Source organism: Pygocentrus nattereri, chromosome 7 (assembly GCF_015220715.1).
Source record: "Pygocentrus nattereri isolate fPygNat1 chromosome 7, fPygNat1.pri, whole genome shotgun sequence".
In the NCBI taxonomy this organism is placed as follows: domain Eukaryota; kingdom Metazoa; phylum Chordata; class Actinopteri; order Characiformes; family Serrasalmidae; genus Pygocentrus; species Pygocentrus nattereri.
The window spans coordinates 9,255,001-9,274,926 of record NC_051217.1 but is presented as its reverse complement, the minus strand read 5'-3'; the positions used below and the strand labels follow the sequence as shown (position 1 = coordinate 9,274,926).

General features: G+C 38.3%; 1 protein-coding gene across 5 annotated transcripts in view; it reads right to left on the bottom strand.

Annotated features, from left to right (window-relative positions):
- LOC108443125 (voltage-dependent calcium channel subunit alpha-2/delta-1) overlaps window positions 1-19,926 on the bottom strand; it is a 130,448-nt gene that overhangs the window by 28,468 nt on the left and 82,054 nt on the right. For 2 of the 5 annotated variants that reach the window (XM_017723853.2, XM_017723937.2), the window contains exons 15-22: window positions 19,114-19,197; window positions 18,870-18,947; window positions 17,047-17,127; window positions 16,324-16,398; window positions 4,993-5,064; window positions 3,487-3,558; window positions 3,318-3,379; window positions 3,045-3,118 (exon numbers count right to left, since the gene is read on the bottom strand). In XM_017723853.2, coding sequence (XP_017579342.1) covers window positions 3,045-3,118; window positions 3,318-3,379; window positions 3,487-3,558; window positions 4,993-5,064; window positions 16,324-16,398; window positions 17,047-17,127; window positions 18,870-18,947; window positions 19,114-19,197 — 598 coding nt within the window. The remainder of the gene's footprint in view (window positions 1-3,044; window positions 3,119-3,317; window positions 3,380-3,486; window positions 3,559-4,992; window positions 5,065-16,323; window positions 16,399-17,046; window positions 17,128-18,869; window positions 18,948-19,113; window positions 19,198-19,926) is intronic. The other 3 variants (XM_017724021.2, XM_017724105.2, XM_037540063.1) reach the window with 2 other exon arrangements.

The following is a 19,926-nucleotide window of genomic DNA, read 5'->3' as shown; positions in this document are numbered from 1 at the left end:
GTCTGTGTTGCTGTTTTAGTTTTTCAAAAGTTCCTCCCACCTTCATGACACATCATCATCAGAAGTTTTCTTAGCTTTTAAAACAGATTTTTTATTTTCCCTTTAAGCATCGCTCCAAAGAATCCTTTCTGGTACATTTATTTTTAACAGTGTACTGCCATTACTGTTAAGCATTTGAATAAAAGCCAGGAGGAACAATGCCTGGTGATGACTTTTCATCCACCTGTTCTTCTCATTCCCTCTGCATGGCTCCCCAAAGAGCCACACATCTCTCACTGAGTGCGTCTGAGCTTCACTCTCTGCTTTCAACTCAAAGAAACGAGCCCTGTGGAGCTCCCCAAGCGCACAGTCAGGCTGCTAAAGCATCCAGGAGAGTCAGAGGAAGCACACAGAGAGCTGACCCTATACTGCCCACTCCCACCTGTCCATTACCACCTAGACTTGACTCTTTACAACACTATAAATATGTTCCCTACTGACTCACAGTGAAGGAGAGACAGAGAGTTGATGTATCTGCAAACCCAGTCTTGAATCAATAATCTCTCATATACATATACACATACACATTCCTGCTGGTAAATTGCAGGAGACACATTAAAGCTGCCCTCTTCTCTTACTAGTTATCCTGTTTGACTTTAAAGCTGGGGACACAACGTTTATTTGATACAGGCAGATCTATGTTGAAGTTAAAAAGTGACACCTGATCATTCTGACTGATATTGTGTTCAAGAGAATGATGTATCAGTAGCTGATATGTTATTTGCTGATATGTGAGAAAATATGTCAGTGTGATACTAAAATTACAGAATTATGATTACTGATAACCATCCATCCATCCATCCATCCATCCATTTTCTAAGCCGCTTCTCCGTCAGGGTCGCGGGGGGCGGGTGTTGGAGCCTATCCCAGCAGTCATACTGATAACCTGGCCCCCAAATTTTTTCTAGCACACTCACTGGTGCACATTCAGTCACACTCTGACGTGGCACAGGGAAAGTGTGGAATGTTTGAGCTGAGGATGACTAAACTGCAGTTCATAACAAACGCTCAGCCAAATGCTCAGCCAAAGTAGAGCAAGAAGGAAACACTAAACACTAAATATGTTCAATACACTAAAGACGTTCATATGTTGGCTAGCGTTTTTTGAGTTATGCTCAAACTTAGCATAAATTGTCATTACCGAAACAATCACTATAGTCACTACTTCGGTAAAGTGTGGGAGGTGTCATTGTTGTAGTGGTAGTGATGAAACGACATGTTCAAGCATTTGTTCTAATAAAACAAACATAATTATTATAGGGTCATTAAAAAAATTTTAGTTTAAAATTCAAGTCAGTTAAAATTTAAGATGAGTTTTAAACTCTGAATCTGAAACTCTGTGACAGCTAGCATTGGCATCTAGTATTAGTATTTAGAGTACTAACCAATCTATTGATATGGATCACTGACAAACACACACACACACACACACACACATTTTCTAAGCCGCTTCTCCCTCAGGGTCGCGAGGGGGTACTGAAACCTGTCCCAGCTGTCACTGACAAACACAGTTTTCAAAATTATTTTTACAAAATCTTATTAAAAATGATGTGCATTTTTATATCTGCATATGTATTTGTATTTACATACAGTACATGTGCATCTTCTATCTTAAGTACAGTTAGTGTTATCATAGCTTTTAATTGCCTACTTCAATTATTTAAACTAATCTGGTCTAGTTGCACTGTTTGACCTGTCTGGTTATGTCAGCTGACTTTTCAGACTAATTTCAAATTAAACTGGCATCCACTTCACACTCACAGAAACCTTTGTCCTTGAACTTGAGTTTATACCTACATTTTTTCAAACTAATTCACATTTTTATAACAATTACACATTTTCATATTTTCTTTCTGAGGTCAGACCATCTGACATGATAAATAGAACCATTTTAAGCATGCCAAAATTTGTGAAAAGGTCTACAAACTTTGGCATTGTACCATAAGGGTTGCTTGGGGCTATCTTTAAGATAACCTGGCCCCTTCTTTTCATTAAAAATGCCCTTTGAGTTGCATCAGGAATACTTTTAAGATTTGAATGAAAATGTAAGGAGTGAAAAGTATGTCTTCTCTCTCTGAATTTTTATTTAAGTATAAAATAGTCTAAGTGTAATATGAGTGTACAAAAATTCCAAAATAATACTTATGTATAGTAATGAAGTACAATTACCTAATGATACTGATCCTCTAGCTAGACTAATCACATCACAAACGAATGTGACTAAAGAATATGTAGGGGGTCTCTGTGGGCTTTGCATTGCAGCTCCATATTCACAGGTCATTCTGCACAGCATAAAAACTGGATATAATATCTCTTGTACAATGTGCCTGAAACTTCCTGGCTCGCCGCAGGGTTTGAAAGCTGAAACGCATATCAGTGCGCATGCATACAATCTGACTGGGAGATGCTTTTCATCACACATGACAAACTACAAAAGGTTACGGCCAAACAAGAAAGCAAGCATGTGAGTAATCAGTGAGTTCAAGCAGTAGGAGCGATAAGCCAAGGCATCATGTATGAGAATGTATACAGGATTTTAATGGGCTGAGGGGAATATTACTCAGGAATGTGAGCACTGTGTGTGTGCACTGTGAGTATGTGCATGCTTATAGTGTGGATCTGGCTGGCTGGATGCAACAGAGCTCTAGGGGTAGAGTGTGTTCTGTCTGTCCAGTCCAGACGCTTCAGTGCTGGGGAGCGTCCAGATCAAAGCCTGGCTCTGCTGCTTAGAATGGGTGGAGGCCAACTGGCCCACAACTTCACACAGCATGCAGCCTTAAAATACTGAAATCACTCGATCTAACTCACAAATATACACCTACACACACACACACACACACACACACACATACACACACACACACACACACATTTGCAGACACAGAAACCTGGAGCGGATGTGCTTCTACAAACCAGCCCCGCTGAGGTCATTCATCCTACTCACAGACAAAGCAGAGCAGTTACAGTTGAAAACAAAACACTCCAAAATAAGCACCAATACTCACACATGGCTTGTTTTAGGTCCACTAGGTTTGCCTCAATGTAGTGCATGTTGTACTCGGGCAAAACCAAGGCCAAGCTATAGAACACACACACACACACACACACACACACACACACACACACACACACACACACACACACACACACACACACACACACACAGGAACAAAAGATTTTTAGCTAACAAAGTAATTACTGAAACATTATAAGATAAATCAGTAAAGCAAGCAGGAATGCACTAAATAAGTACATGGAAAGGAAATGCTTGAACAGACCTGTAGTCTGTGCCATTAACCGGTGCCCAAGTGTAAGTCCTCACTCCTCGATCAATGTATCTCTGACAGCACAAAACAGCAGACATCAAAAAAAAGCTTAGATGATATATAATACAAAAAGGTCTACGCCACTGTCCAGCTGAACAAATTCTATAGAATTTCTACACACCTCGTCCTGAGATTTGACCAATGTTTCAATCGTCTTCTCACCAGGAACCCGATCAATCATCTTTGTTCTTATCTGAAAGAGAGAAATACGTTGGTTCATCATTTGATGATATGAATGTTCGGGTAGCCTGATGACCACACAAAGCAAGCCTTTTTAAAATCTCAACCACAAGCACTATTACTTTAGATCAATCTTTATAGCACTGAAAATGCAGGCTGGGTTTGGTTGGCACAGTTTCTCTGTCATATTCCCACTCATTAGAACAACCCAAATAAAAACCACTCTAACTCTGTTTCTCATAAAGTCAGTTTATTCCTAATCAAAATCATGTTGTGCTCTTGTGCCAACTTGCCCCAACATGGACTGCGTTGGCACACATTACAGGGTGGTTGGCACAGTGGATGTTTCTGGCATGAAAACAATGAAAATAATTAGGGTTTTTAATTTAATACAAATCTAAACACACTTATATAAAGCCATTTCTGTTCAATTTTAGTCAAATAACAGATTAGATACACACAACAAAAATTATATATATATGCATATATACATAGCAGTTGTCCTTTACATTGTGTGTACATTTCACGGTGAATGGACCAAAAGAAACGGCCCAAAATGATGTGGAAAAAATTCTGGTTCCATTGACTTACATTGAAAGTAAAGCAGGTTTTTTCCTTCTCCTGTAAGGTTACCTTTTTGGAGATACAAGGTTTTCTTCCGACCACAGCGATATGGTTACTGTTGGAACAAAACCTTGTGTCTCCAAAATGAAGAAAAACTTTGGGCAATTTCTAAAGGGCTAGTCATCATAAATACTCACTAAATGTAAAGGCAGTTTATATATAAAATGTGCCAACCAGCCCTTTTCTTCTTTAAAAGGCTGCCCTGTATCGGGATGAGGTTTATTTTAAAGAAAGTACAAATGCTAAGATACCACTAATGATTATCTGGATTCAATGTAAGAAAACTGGTTATGGCTTGTTTCGGTTGATGTTCTCGTATGGAAAATGTTTGAACATCCAGATGTGGTTATAAAAGAATTGCAGCTATTATGTCGAGACCACAGACAATCATTACTGTGGACCATTTACACCAGTTCTGAAGCACCCTTACATACATCATCTGCAAAACATAAAATCAAGATCACCGTGTAACGGCTATTAGAATTACTGCATGTGATCCTCACTCTGAGCTTGTGATCTGAAATGCTTCATCTGCTAGCTCTACTAGATATCAGTGTCTATCCCTTTATCCATTTTACACTCTAATTAAACTCACTCCTTCTCTCTCTTTTCATTTTTCAGACATGTGTAGAGTAACGAACCATTCCTAATTATATATCACCCTGTTAGTGCGAGACTTAAGGAGGACTATAGAAGTGTCAATAAGAAAAATGTTTGTGTGTGTGTGTGTGTGTGTGTGTGTGTGTGTGTGTGTGTGTGTGTGTGTGTGTGTGTGTGTGTGTGTGAGTGTGTGTGTGTGTGTTTATGCATGTGCAGTCCCTACCTGGACTTTAATGTCATTTTCCAGTTCAGCATCCAGGAAGTCCAGAGTAACAGGTTCCTGGAATTTGGGATTCTAACCAGTTCACAAAGAGAGCCAGATTAATGAGAGTGCACATCTGCACACAGCTGCCTCTTAAAGTAAAATGGAAAATAAAGGCTGAAGCTGCTGAATGGTAGAGGAGAGCAGGGCACAAATTAACGAAGAGTGAAGTGTAACACGAACATTTTACATAGTTCTGGTCGAATGTACTTTTGGCCATCTCTCAAATTCCCACAGCATTGTCATCTTAGATTTCTTATTTGTAACTTACAAAATTCACTCCTATATTATGTAGTTCAGTTTCTCGGTGGCTATAATCCAGTACCATTTTGAAACATGTAAACAACTTTAGCCAGGCTAAAGTACAGGCACCACATGATGAGTTACCAAGCCTCCCAAAATCTCCCCATATGAATTCAAAACAGTCCATTTTTTTCAAAGAGGCTTCAGGGAGGCATAAAAGTACAGCATTCATCAAAAGGGTGCTACAAATATAATGCAAGTAAAATACATTTCAATTTTATTGGGCTGATACTTCCTCTTCTACTTTGTAGTCAAAAATACATTTGACAAACTCTTTTTAATGAATCATTTTTATTTGTTGGCCTTTGTAGACGTGGAATGAGTATGATGGTGCAGCATATTGAGTTGATACTTCCTCTTCTATGTTTTAGTTGTGTTTGTATCAGTTTAACAGACCTTCTGGCGACTGTTACAACTGGCCCTTCCATTTGCCATTAACGTCACCTATGAGATAAGTTATGTTTGCACTCACCACTTTCGGCTCAAATGTTCATAGATGTTAGGTGTTGGAAACAAAGTTTATGTTTTCATTTGTAGTAGAGATATTTAGGTTGCTTGCAAACTTTTGAAACTATTGAGCAGAAAAAAAACTTGACTATAATTAACTTGTGCCTCACTCTACTCTTAAGAAGATGAAAATGTGCTCAGAAAAAAGGTTGATAAATGAATATGCTTTGCAACAACACTAGATATTTACCTATAATTTTTATCTATTTACAGATTTACAATATTATGTCTTCAGATTCTGGTTCAACAATATTTTGTCGCTGTACAAAAAGAATGTGTCTGAATTTTCTTTCTGTTTTTTTTATTGTTTTTCAAAGTAAAGTCCAACAGACACACTCTAAAAGTTGATACATCACTGCTGTCTGAACAAATCCTCACATCTCCAAACCAGACGTAACAAGAAGTTATTTTGGGTAATTTCTTTTGGTCTTTTGGACCCTTTTTGCCTTCTCCTATAAAGTTACCATTTCTGAGATCTGCAAGTATTTTAATTTTCTTGCTTAAGGCTTCAGAAGCTGCTGCTTTTGCATATGAAAAGGAAATGAGGATTCAACCTTTTTTTTTTCTTTTTGCAACACTGATGTACATCATGCATAATAAAGCCTTTAAGAGGCCCAGGCACTATGACCACCTCAGGTTTAGATCCCCCACTGAGTTTGTTATTTTAAAGATCGACTGACTGAAGTAATAAGCAAAAGGTCTCATAAAAGGTTATCAGTTGTGCTCATACAGCATGTATATACATTTAGTGATATATCTGGCTCCATAAGAGCAGACGCTAGGTCGCACTGCCAGTACTGGACCATAAAGCTCTAATTTTATGGCTTTGAGAAGAGTCGACAGTGAGTGTTCGCTCTTCGGAATGCATAATATTTGTGAGTCATGCACACTGTGTATTTCATTTCTCATGAACTTGTCATAAATGTTACAAAAATGAAGTGAGTAGTTCTAAAGTAGACAAAATAAAACAGGCAGATTCTTACATGACATATGCAGAGAACAGAGCAAGCATGCACATGGCCACAGATGAGGTTGATGATGATGAAATGAAAAGCAAACACAGGAGAATGATGATCACACACAAAAAAAACCCTACAGGCTAAAGAATACATGGTATAACATAAAGCACTGAATCATTTCATTTTTTGTGCTGGAGCTTACATTGAAAGGGAAAGAAAATGAAAGACTGAATCATAGAGAGGCAGAGGGATGAATAAAATAAGACCTCAGAAAAAGAAAAGAGAGAGAGAGAGGAGATGTGCATGTATTAAAGATGAAGAGAACAAAGGGAGAAAGTGAGAGAAAGAAAGACATGTGAAAGCGAAAGGGAGAATCAAAGAGGGAGGGAAGCAGTGCTGAATATGAAAGCGGAGCACGTAATGAGAGCCAGGCAGAGAAACAGGAGGATTTCAAAGTGTCGAGGTCATTCTGCACTCAGCTACTGCCTCCCCAGGGTGGGGGCAAATACCTTCCACACATGATTGACATGTGTCTGCTACATGCGTCAATCTTCCACAGGCCCCCTACTATACACACAGCATATAGAGCGTGAGATTGGCATATGAAAGACATCTTGCCCCATTATCTGATTTGCTGTGGAAATATGTAAACAAATTTTGTTTCCGTGTGCGCCAATGTAGCAGGAAAATTTGCTGGCCTTTGTAGAGGTGGACTGAGTATGATGGAGCAACATGTTCTTAATATTTGTCTACATGCCAGTATTAGCAGGTAGAAGAGGCTTCAGGGAGGCATAAAAGTAATATATTAATTACAGGGCCCAACAGAAAAGGACAGACCAAGTATCATCACAGTAATTTTATTCACAGAGCGATAATTTCATTTGAAAAGCACTTATAATATTAGTCATTGTGCAATTACTGAATTCTGACTGTCCACAAGGGGGCACTATAAGTAGCTTTTGGTGCTTCACATTGGTGACACTGTGCATCATTAAGTGCATTCACATGGACCTCAATAACAATTACTGAGTGCTCTTACAATTCACCTAATAATTGGATAGCTGCAGAACATCAGATTGTCAGTAATCCAATCAATGTTTTTACATGCACTTGGCTAATCAGATAACGGGAAACTCTGGGTCTACATGAGTCAGACTGTAATTGCTTTTCTGCTTTGCAATTGTCCAATAAACGTAAAAAAAGACGATGTAAAATTACTGTAAAACTCAAACTTTATGCCGCTGCTTTTTTTGTTTTAAACATAAAGCCACTTACCTAAAACTATGGACATGATCTAAAAGATGAACATTATTTATATCTCTCATTTAGTCAAACATGTATTTGGTTTCAGTGGTGCTTCAAAAGTGTTCAGCTGCCATTTTGCGGTAATGCTGCTTGCTAATTTCCAGGACCGCGGTCTGTTTTGCACATGCACAGACAGAGAAATGAGAAAGAAATCAGAGTAAGAATACACATGAACTTGGAAATCTGATTACTGAGCTAAAATCCAGCTCTCTTTATCAGATTTCTACATTTTACTCTGAATGAAGAAATCAGAGTATGCCGTTTACATGGTCATTTGAATGATCAAATAACTGCAGAAAGCCGGATTACTGAGTGCATGTAAACACACGCACCGTCTGATTTTGTCAGCTATACCATAATGGATATTTACCAGGAAACAGACTTGAAGTTACAGAGAAAACTGTGGTTATAAGTTTGAATTTTATATTACATGCTATGCTTATTTGGGGAGTTTACTGGTGAGTTGCAAAGAAACAGTAGAGCAAGTTGTGAATTTAGAAAAAAAATCTAAATATTAGCTCACTCATGTAGATTTGGATTTTTCTATTTATCAGATTACTAAAGTGCATGTAAACAAAGTGTTAAAAGGTGCTGTTGTGAGATTTTTATGACAATGTAATTGTACACCTTGTTATAATTGGGACTGGTTATTTCCAGCAGAAGACAAAGAGGTTACCAGTGTAAAGGTGTAGGTGGAGTTTTCATAGGTCCCTTCCTGATTTCAAATAGATCCTATATAACCTTAGGGAAAGCCAATGTAACCAGAATTGATGTTTTTATTATGTTGCTCTACAGAGATGAATAAACTTTCTTAAGAACAGCTTTGGAAAGGCTTTTCAATGTCAATCACATCCTAAGACCTGCACTGTTGTACTTTCATATTTACGTTCACATTCATATAATAGTCACCTATTTCAAATTCAGCAACTGCCCACTTCTAAGTAGGCCAGTTTTCAAGTCAATGGGTTTTCTGTTCTTTTCTAAGTACAGGGAAATGTATCGTAATTAGTGACCATGGTGATCAATGACATGATACAGACATGGGACATTGAAAAACATTGGAATGGATGTACTTAATCCATTTTGAAAATGTAGATTTGACAGGTTTCTGGCCAGCTACAGTTTCATCCATGCTGAACGCTTGAGCCAATCAGGAATGCCTGTTACAAACAGGAAGGATTTGTTTGAAGAAGAATTATCTCTTCACTTCCTCTATGTTCCACCCAAATCCCTCCACTATAAGAGGATGTCACTCCTGTGCATAACATCACCCTAATGTCATAAAGGGGATACTATGACTACAAAACAAGCAGAGAGCAAATCTGTGATTTGCACATTACAATCTGTTTGGAAGAGTTTCGAAAAAGACAATGCAAAAAGGACAAGGGAACAATTCTGTTTCTGTCTTCATACTTTTGTCTCTTTAAATACACGTCTCTATTCATGTCAATCATCCTTTCAGAGCTAAGACAGGCTAGAATCTTGCCTACAGATGAACAGCTAGATTATGTGGAACCTGTAGAGCGGGCCAGAATTTTACAGCATCATCAGAACTGGCTGGCACCAGTGCTGAATGGCTGAGATGTGAAATGGATGTAATTACTGCTCAGCATGGTGATGAAGTGTCTGGAAAACAGCGCTGTGATAACATCATTAGCTGCCTAATCTGCAGAGCGCTGTGGCGGAGACAGCAGGAAATACCAAAATGCCTGATTTCCGTCCTAAAAAATCTCTTCAGGGCAGACACACCTCACCAGCCATAAAAGAGCAATTGTTCTTTTAAAGGTAAATGTGAAAGGAAAATCTGACCTTGCAATTCAACAAATGACAGAATGATACAATTTTTTAAAAACACTGTACATTAGAGTGTCAACATGCAATGTAGGACATGACCCTTCCACGAATACTTCTTTGATCTGAAGTGCACATTCAAGTGAGTGAATTTGTGCTTTGGACATATTATTTTTTAATTTCCAGTCAAAACAGCCAAATTATTCATTTTACAGTATCATGAAAAAAGAAAACATATTTAATAGAAATGTACACAAAAGCCTCAACAACTAAATATAACCTTTTTTTTCATATTTATTGTGTCCACGCTTTGTCTTTATCACAGTCTCCACTCTTTTCAGGAGACTTGCTTTCAACTTTTCAAAGAAATCTGCAGGGATATTTTTTTCACACTTCTAAAGTTCAACCTTAGAAGTTGGTGGCATTTTCTGCCTCTTGTGATTCAAGTGATCACAATTACAAATTTAGACTCATCAGTCCATAAAAACCTCCACTTTTGGTGTTCTAGTGCAATTTTAGGTCCTTTTTGTCCTTTCAGACCCAGAACGTTCAGTTGTCTTCCTCTCATATCTAATCTCATCAGAAATATCTCCTTCCACTACAGAAGGGCAGCTAAAGCACGCTTAGGTAGTAGCTTGTGTGAATGTTAGTGTCTTCAAAAGAAGGAAAGCAGTTAGTGAGGGCCTTGGCTTTTGCTGGGAGGACACAGCTGTATCTTGATGGTTTTAAAGCTGTAAGGATGAAGAAGTTAAAATGAGAGTATAGTGCACAAAAGTGAAGAGTGGACAAAGTGAATACTGACAGATTTGCTATGATACTAAGTGTTGGAGGCTTTTGTGTATTTTTCTGTAAAATGTATGTTTCCCCTCTTTTTAAACTGAAAAATGAATAATCTATACTAACTGCCTGTTTTGACTGGACACTTTACTAAATAAAAAGGTTGTTTCTAACTTTTGATAAGCACCGTATTCACACATTTTTTATTTGGTATAATACGTAATAATAATTCAATAGTAAACATTGTAGCATTACATATTGTAAACTAGAATAACATTTTTAGATGTTGTCCTCAATATTTCAAGTATTTTAGCATCAATAAAAAATTATTAAGTAATAAAATATCATCTACATGCATACTTTCATAGCAACTGTTTTGAGGTTGAACAAGCTACTCACAACAAAATAGCAAAATAAGAAAATTAGAATACATTATTCATTTTAAGTTTAATTTGTGAGGTCACACTGATAGGACAGATCAGATTTAGCTCTCTTTGTAACAGTTTTACCTTAAAATAATAGCTTCAAAATCATTTTCATGGTACATTGAGTTAGAGTAGGGAGAATAGCATCTCTGTCAGTGCCACTGGCCCAGAACACCTACTATAGCGCTATGTAACTTCAGAGTAGGGGGCACAAAAACTCATGCGAGAACTGCACAACACTTTATGGCATCATGTCACACACCAACAATTAGCTAGCTCTTCAGCTAGATAAACTAAGCTAGAATGGCTATCATGGCAGAGACTGACAAAAAGAAGAAGAAGGAGTACTGAAGAAGCAAGACAGAGAAAAAAAGAGACCAAGCAAAAGGCCGGAAAAGAGTAAATCTCAGACTGGCTTTTACTCGTTGCCGAGAGCTAAAAGAGATAAAAGGATGCAAGACGGTCTCACAGGAAACACAACAAAAGTTCGACAGCAGACTGTGAGTTACGACCCTGCCAACGTCTTTATAAAAGATTAAGACATTGGCTGTAACTTGATCTGTGTCGTCCCTGTCTCACAGTTTTGCAGATTTTCCAGAAAAAAGTTTGGTCAATCTCAAGGTGAAAAAGTTTGCAACTTCCTGTGATAAAATTCTGTAATATTACTCTACACTTTAAGTCGATACGGTTCTTTCTTTTTTGATGTTCTTTGCAGGTGTTGTGCTAAATTTTGACTTCCCAGCAGAATCAGACTCCCTCCCTCGTGTCATGCAGGTATATGGACACTATAGACTACACTTACAATGTCAGTTGTTTACACATAGAAAAAACCAAAACTGAGAGTGTAGTCTGTAGTGTCATGTATTAACACACATTTACATGAGGGGGACTCCCAGCCATATATGTGCATATATCTATGCTCACAGTGCAATACTCCACAACTCAAAAGCAAAAATACCAGTTCTCCTAATGCTGTTTTAAGCGAAGAAGCTCCACTCCTCATGTGCAACTTTTCATTAGATAATCAATCAAAAGAGAGGGTGGGTAACACTGAGCCAGAGAGAGCATGTAGGGCTAACACAGTACAACAGTTTTGCATGCATTTGAAAATTAAAAATTTAATCTCAAAGATAACAACTAATTCACTGGCATGTGCAACCTTCTCTGCTATCATTGACGTTTGCTAAAGGACAAGTTACAAGTTATGCTAGAACTTGGCTTGGTGAGTAAATTACTCAACCAACTCCTCCCCTCCATGGTTTTCAGATGCCCTGCTCTGGCACCAGGCCTGCAACATATTCCAGCTTGGTTTTGTAGCATTTAAAACTTATATAGCAAATCTAAACTCCAAATGCATGAAATTAAAGGGGACTTCAGTAAAGCTGGTCCAACCTTGCACAAAGAACACATTTGTGTGTGGAGCATGGAAAGATCAGAAGGGTTAACATTGAAAATATCGATTTTAAACTTTTGACTGAGGATTTCAAAGGTTTGCACTGCAGTTCATGATTGAAGTGTTGGTCAAACATCTAGCTAGAAGTTCAAAAAGGAAGGGAAGGACACTAGGCTGTAATACTATGTGTATTGGTAAAGTAGTCTACACTATGACTGGCACAGTCTACTCTATACAACTATTTATTCTGACCTAATATTCTACCATTGTAAGTCTACTGTTGTCTTACCTCATGGAAAGTTATTGCGTATTTGTTTTTTAATCTGCTGTGACAATTCCGTATCCTTTTCTAGTGGAAAACATGAAAAAAAACAAGGCTAAATCATTCCAGGAAAGAAAACACAAAGAAGCTGCACTATATCTAAACAGTAAGCAAGGACTGGGAATGATCTTAGCTTTACTTTGTGAAAAAGCAGACTGCTTTGAACTGATGCCTGTGTGTACTGAAGGGAGTTGGCACCGAGAGGCCACCGTGCTGTGAGAGCACATGAGCCATTTCCACATTATCAAAATCAAATCAACCATCGTCCAATGTGTGCAAACGTCTCCTTAAAAAAAAACTCTCCAAAGCTTTCCCCAGAACTTCCTCCAAACTTCTGCAGACAAATTCCCTCCTGTGTTCCTTACCCCAGACCTGCATGTGGCACTTTGAACTGCTTCCAGTATATCTGGCACCCTCTGGTTAAGGGGCTCGTGCTTGCACATCCACGCTGCTCAAGGTTAAGTACGGCGTCCACGGTTCAGAGTTTCAACCCATGCCTACGTGTCTTACTCAATCAATGTGCAAGAGCCGTGACCATACTGGATCATGTCTGAACGTCTCTCCAGCCTTCAGAGCTGATCAGAGCTGGCTTTTAGGAATAAAACAAAAATGTAGGGCCTGCTCTCCACATGGATGTACCATGAGATTCTACTGGGAGTGATTTATGGTGTTTACTTTGGTCACACTAACGATATGAATAAACTTACTTAAAGCAATGACATTCTGTCTTTTAAGGTTATTTCAAAGGCTGTGCGATGCAAAACAATGGAAATGCAAGCCAGAGCAACATGTTCATGACTTTGCTGTTTCCTCTAATCTAAAGGCTAGGGGGTATAACTCTGGAAAAGATGGAAACCTGTCATAACACTCAGTCGTATTAACTCAGAGTAGGGAGTAGGTTCTGCTTATTTGATTTGACTGGTGTTGTGGGTAAAAGTTAATGCCGTCCATATATCTGACCCGGAGCTTTGTTATTTTAATGCACTTTTAACAGCACACATCACACTCAGCTGACTCAGTGTTTCAGCACTAATGCTGATATATTTCGGCACTTCTCCCGCACCGTGCGCCATACCTCCTCCGGCGTGCATGGCTTCTAAAGCCAAGGAATCGCAAATGCTTGAAATACTCGCACGGTTATGTGTGCATAACTCACACGCTCTGGCTTGTGATTACAATATGATTTTAAATCATGGAAAATGTAAACTACTCTCATCATGCTTCACGCGCACTTCTCCAGCTTTTGCGTCTTAAGCTGCAGGGTTTGTCAGAGGTGGGCAGCAGTTATCAGTGATGAGGTGATAGATGGTGCTTTTAATATGTCCACACTGAGAATAAAAGACTGCCCTGCTTATCCTAGACATCATTCACAGCACACACCAGGGTTTCTCTCTAGTACTAATCGCATATGCTTTGTGTCAACGACGCATACCACCCTGTATGTGTAGTGGAATACTAGAATCAAAGAGGTTCCACCTTGTCCACCAGATAGGCCGATATGTACATGGCTGGGATCAATTGAGAAACATATATGCGAGTTCACTGCCAGTTTACTGTGCATTACTTCAGGCAAACTGCAAAGGTTACGCGCAAAATGCATTCAGCCCATGGACCATGTGCAGACGAGCACCGGAGCCCTGATTACACTTATTCATATGCTGCAAATGCATGTTGATACATTCTAAATCCATGACCTCCCAACTGGACTCCAAAAAATCCACAGCAATAAGGCCATGCGGAATCACTAACAGCTTCTTCATATCTCTAGCTCTTTAGGTGCTGAAAACAGTTTGGAGTATTTTAGGTGCTGAAATCTGTTTAGAGTAAGTCAATGAAAAAATGTAATATCGTTAAAAAGAAAACAAGATAATGTTTGGTGAAATGGACTTTTCCAGTCTCTCAAGGCGAAAGACTACATAAAAATCTATTTCTTTTTATTTATTATTTTTGTTGTCTCTTGGTGTGATGATTTTCAGAGTGAAACATAAGTACACGTCCTCACCAGAAAACATACTTCTGGACAATTTAATACCTAATTACTGTTTATTTGCTGAATGTGACAGCTTGAAAAATGGGCTTGTACATATTTTCTTTTATTGTTTCCAATACGTTAAAATAACAAAATAAATAAAAAGAAATTGTGCTCTAAAATTTGCAAATAAATGCCACATTTAAGTTTGTTCCCTGTAGAGGATGTTGTTGACTTGTTCACTTAGAAAATCAACAAAACGTCATTCAAGTAGAGGTCCAGAAACATTTGCAGATGAGTGTATGTGCTATCTACACACCATAACAAGATGCAAGGTATACAGAAAAAGAATGTGGCAGGTTCTAGATGTCATCTGGTCATGTCCAATTTCATCTGCTAGGTAGGTCTTTTCAAACAAATCTGCCAAGCTGTGAGGGTAATGCCTAGCATGTCTCCTCTGATTCCCATGAAGATCTTTCTAAAGTACCACTAATGCAATGTCATTGTACAGCTTAACACTTGTAGGAGACCATTAACAAACGGCCAATTCTGTTACAACAGATGCCCACATTGACTAGCATTGTGCTGAGTGAGAGAGGGGAGAGAGGGGGGCCATTCTATAAAACAAGGTTGCAAAGTGTACGGGAAAGACTGTGGTAAGTTATTGATATTTTTTGCTTTATTAGGTGCTCAAACTGTTGGGAATATATTCTAAAAGAAAGGAAAAAAAGTTGTGACCAAATGGGTTTTTATTGTCTCTTGATATAAGAGTTAAACTATAGGTTTTTGATATACTATATATCTTTCCTGTAATTGGAATTTTTTCCAATTTTCTCCCCAAATCAGTCTTTATACAGCTCAACACACTTGAATGAGTATGCTAACTGACAGTTCTGCTACATCAGGGGTCGAGCATGGTTTCCAGATCATAGGAACCAGTTCTTAGATGGCAGCATCAAAAGGGACCTTGATCTTCTGCTAAAACAGTTTTGAGTTCGGAGTCAATGAAAAAACAAAATATATATGGAAAAAGCCAGGTATAAATGATGCTAAATGGCTTTTCTTTTCTTGAGGGGGGCAAAATTTATAAGAACTACATATAAAACTCTGTTTACAAGGCTTTTTTACACACACCTAAACAAAGCTGTAAAGTTTAGGGGAAACAAATGTGGCGAGGTCCTTTTATCTTCTGCTTTCTGGGTGCTAAAACTGTTTGAATTGTTAAGAATATATTCCAAAAGAATGAAAAAAGGTGCAAACAAACAGACTAGTGCTGTCTCTTGAGATGCGATTTATAAGACTAAGAAACAGGATGGAAAGCAGAGGGGAAAAGAATGAGGCAGAAATAAAGAAAGAAAGTGAGAGAGAAAGAGATGAAGAGAGAAACACAATGCAATTTAAGCTTGAAAAGAAATATGAGAAACAAAGCAATATTCTGACAGCAAATGCCTTTCAACCCATGCAATCTCAAACAGCTGCTTTTGGCATGGGTATTCAGTATAGTACGTAATGCATATTAGAAAAAAAAATGATACATGTACCTTTGGCTGGAGGTTTGGGTGGAGCAGCACATAGCCATTGGGGTCAATTGCAAAATAATAACCATTAGGACCAATCTGAGAGAGGCAAAGAGAAACAGACAGAAAGATAAATAGCGAGTGGCACTTCTATTCAATGGATAAACCAGCATCACCCAAATCCCCATTAGGGCCTAATGGGTCTGGTCCTGAGTTTGAGTCACTGAGAAGCATTATTTAATCTCACTACGCAGTGGTACTGTCCAAAACCTCCACTCAACACCGGCCCGATCTGCCAATCATCCACACGCTGCGTGTGTTAATCAACAGTGTCTGTTCATCTGGAAACACTCCTCAGAGCTTAATGGAAAATCACAACCATTTACAAATCAAATCTAAGTACAAGCAGATGCTTGTGTAATGTACAAGACGAGCATAAAAGCTTATATCCTCTCCAGAGTGTGTCTGCTCAGCGCAGCCATGAGAAACAAGGCCACATAAGACCCGAGCACAGAACAATAGACTATTCTTATTCAGTTATTGTTATTACAAAGGATAAGAACGACTGTCACTGCTCGAGATCTGCATAGGATTACACCCCACTGAATTCTTCTTTGATGAAATCTTACATAAATTATGAAGCAATTTCTTTAATTATAAAGTACAAAAGAAAATTAATTGGTAGCATTGAGTGTGCTATGCCAGAGTGATGCGTTAGAGATAAGTATGTGCATGTTTTATACTCACAGTAAAGCGTGGTGTTAGTCTTTTAATGTCGTCCAGAGACACATCCACACCCATCACACCCAGAATTAGCTGGTTCTGGTGCTAGATGAAAGAGCATTGGAGATCATTTTATTTTACTGGGATTCAGATCTGTTCATAATAAAATGACGCACACAATGATGTAAAGGAAAAGAGTCAACTCAAACACACCTAACATAGTAACAATGCTTTAAACCACGAGAGCATGATCATAAATACATTGTAATTAACAAAGAAATTGCAGTTATTCAGATGTTGTATATAATTCAATCATGTTGTAAAGAAAGTCATTCAGAGTGCTTTGATGTGATATGATTCATCGTAGACAAGATTCCTTTACAAAAATGGCTACAGTAACCAAGGGTTATGATGAATACACTGCAATATAGCCGTTTTATTTGTCATCCAAAATGACCAGTGAACATACAGGAGTTTGAGTTGTTCTATGTAATGTTGCTAAAGGTTAGATAGTGGTAAATCTGGAAAAAAAAGTTTTCTTTGAGAACTATTTCACCTTACAACTTCCTTCCTTACAACATGTAGTTCTTTATCCAGAATGTGTTTTATAAATGTGTTCTAGATCAAAGTCTTACCTCAGAACTGCAAAATAATGTCTCAGGCATCAGGCAGTGTATTCAATAACATTTAAGAAAACCTGTAACATGTATTAATACATATCCATCTGTAATAATAACTAGACGTTAAATATGTCAAGTGTCGTGTCTGGATTCTATAAACAACAAGCGGATCAGTTCTGAGTCAGTTTTTTTTAAGTTTGATGCATTTTACATCAACCCGCTTTGACCGACTTTATTTTCATCTGAAAGGTTTGAATTGTACTGAAATTTAGAAGAAAATAGTGGATTTCCCTTTAAAATTGCTAGATACTACAATTGTAATGCACCTTGCAGTTTTTTAGAAGCATATTAAGGACTTTGAAGACTACATGCATGCATTATTACATGTATTTTTTACAAGATTCATTTAAAGCAGGGCTGTCAAAAGGTGTTAAAAAGTGGTGCATTGTGTTATAGTGACATAGGCGGACAAAATAAACCTCTTCAGAATGTATTCATTACATAGTGCCATTATGCAGTGGCTTTGTTCATTTGCATGGCAGCCCCAATTTTTGATTTCACAATTTAAATATCTCAAATAATCTAGCTATTTATCAACCTATTTATACATCCTGATATAATAAATGCCTGCATTATTGTGACCAGGGCTATTTTCTTTCACTGACTCCTGCTCAGTGTAACTCAACAATCACAAAACTCATCTGGAACATCAGGACGCTCACAGTACACAATGACTTTTTGCAGGCTTTTGCTATATCTGAACTGCAAATGCCAATACTGCTACAACAAACAATATAATGTGCAGCCCTAACAGCGGTTAACTTTACAACAACAACAACGTAACCACAGCTCAATTACATATAAAAACAGTGCACTGACTAATGCAGTTTCCCTGGCTGAGGAGACTAATTTGACTTGTAACTGTTCATTAAGCAAAATTATCCCATAATATTTACTTCCCACAACTGTGAATATCTTCATGCTGCTCAGTCTAATTTCCCAAAAGGTTATTGTCCCCAGGGTCACTATGTCCTGCAGATAAAGCGTTCTGCGTCACTACTAACTTTTTCCAAATTAAAGTGACCAAAATATCACACATTTCCAGGGACACGGCTATTAATAGACATTTGGGCCTGATTTCCAAAGTCTGGTGTTCTACTCTCAGGTCATTGATTCAGATAGCTGTTGCACGTCTCAGAGTTTTCAGATAAGAAAGTTCAAGGAGACCTGGTTGCGGGAACCATCCTCTTTGGATTTTGTCTTGTTGAAGACGGGCAGCGTGCCTGTAATGACCAAACCCAGCTCCTAAGGTCACACAGATGTCAGAGAGACTCATGTGGATGCATATTTACCCAACATCACTCATTTCATGCAATATTGCAAGTAATAACACATGAAAGTCTATCGAACAAAATATAGTATGTATAAATATACATTTGCTAATATAGGTAACCATATAAGGACATCATACCAGTGCATCCAGGTAAACATTGGTCCATTGCACTTGCTTGGCATCAGCCAGGACCATGGGTCTGCCCAGGACATCCAGATACTCCTACAGAACAAGATAAATGTCAACTGTCCTGATTAAATGAGTCTGCTATTCGCACATCATTCATCTATATTCTAAAAATAGATATTACCTTCAATTTTTTAAATAAGGGATCTACAGGTACACAAAGCAAGAATTTTTATGATCAATTCGATTAGATTAAGTGACCCTTATTAGTCCCACAACAGGGAAATTTCACCTGTATTTAACCCATCCGGGAAGTGAAACACCACATACACTCTAGTGAGCACACACACTAGGGGCAGTGAGCACACTTGCCCGGAGCAGTGGGCAGCCCAATCCGCAGCACCCGGGGAGCAGAGGGGGTTAGGTGTCTTGCTCAAGGACACCCCAGTCATGTACTGTCGGCTCTGGGGATCGAATCGGCGACCTTCCGGTCACGAGGCTGGTTCCCTAACGTCCAGCACTGCCCCACAATTCCAATTATGATTTCTTTATTTTCAGTCAAACTGGTAGATGATGAATTTTTTACAATTCTTATTAGCCTTTTCATTTTCCACCTGAAGCTCACACTATGAAGGCTAAATGAAAAATACAAGCAGATTTCTAGCACTTTCTAATATACATTTTAATCAAAAAAATCTGCAGCCTATTTACATAACATGAATCAAACAAAGTGCAACATTGAAAGTAATAGGCAACAGGCTATTTAGTATAACAAATCCTGCATTACTGTACTATTTTGGTACGGGTGTGGCAACAGCATCCAAA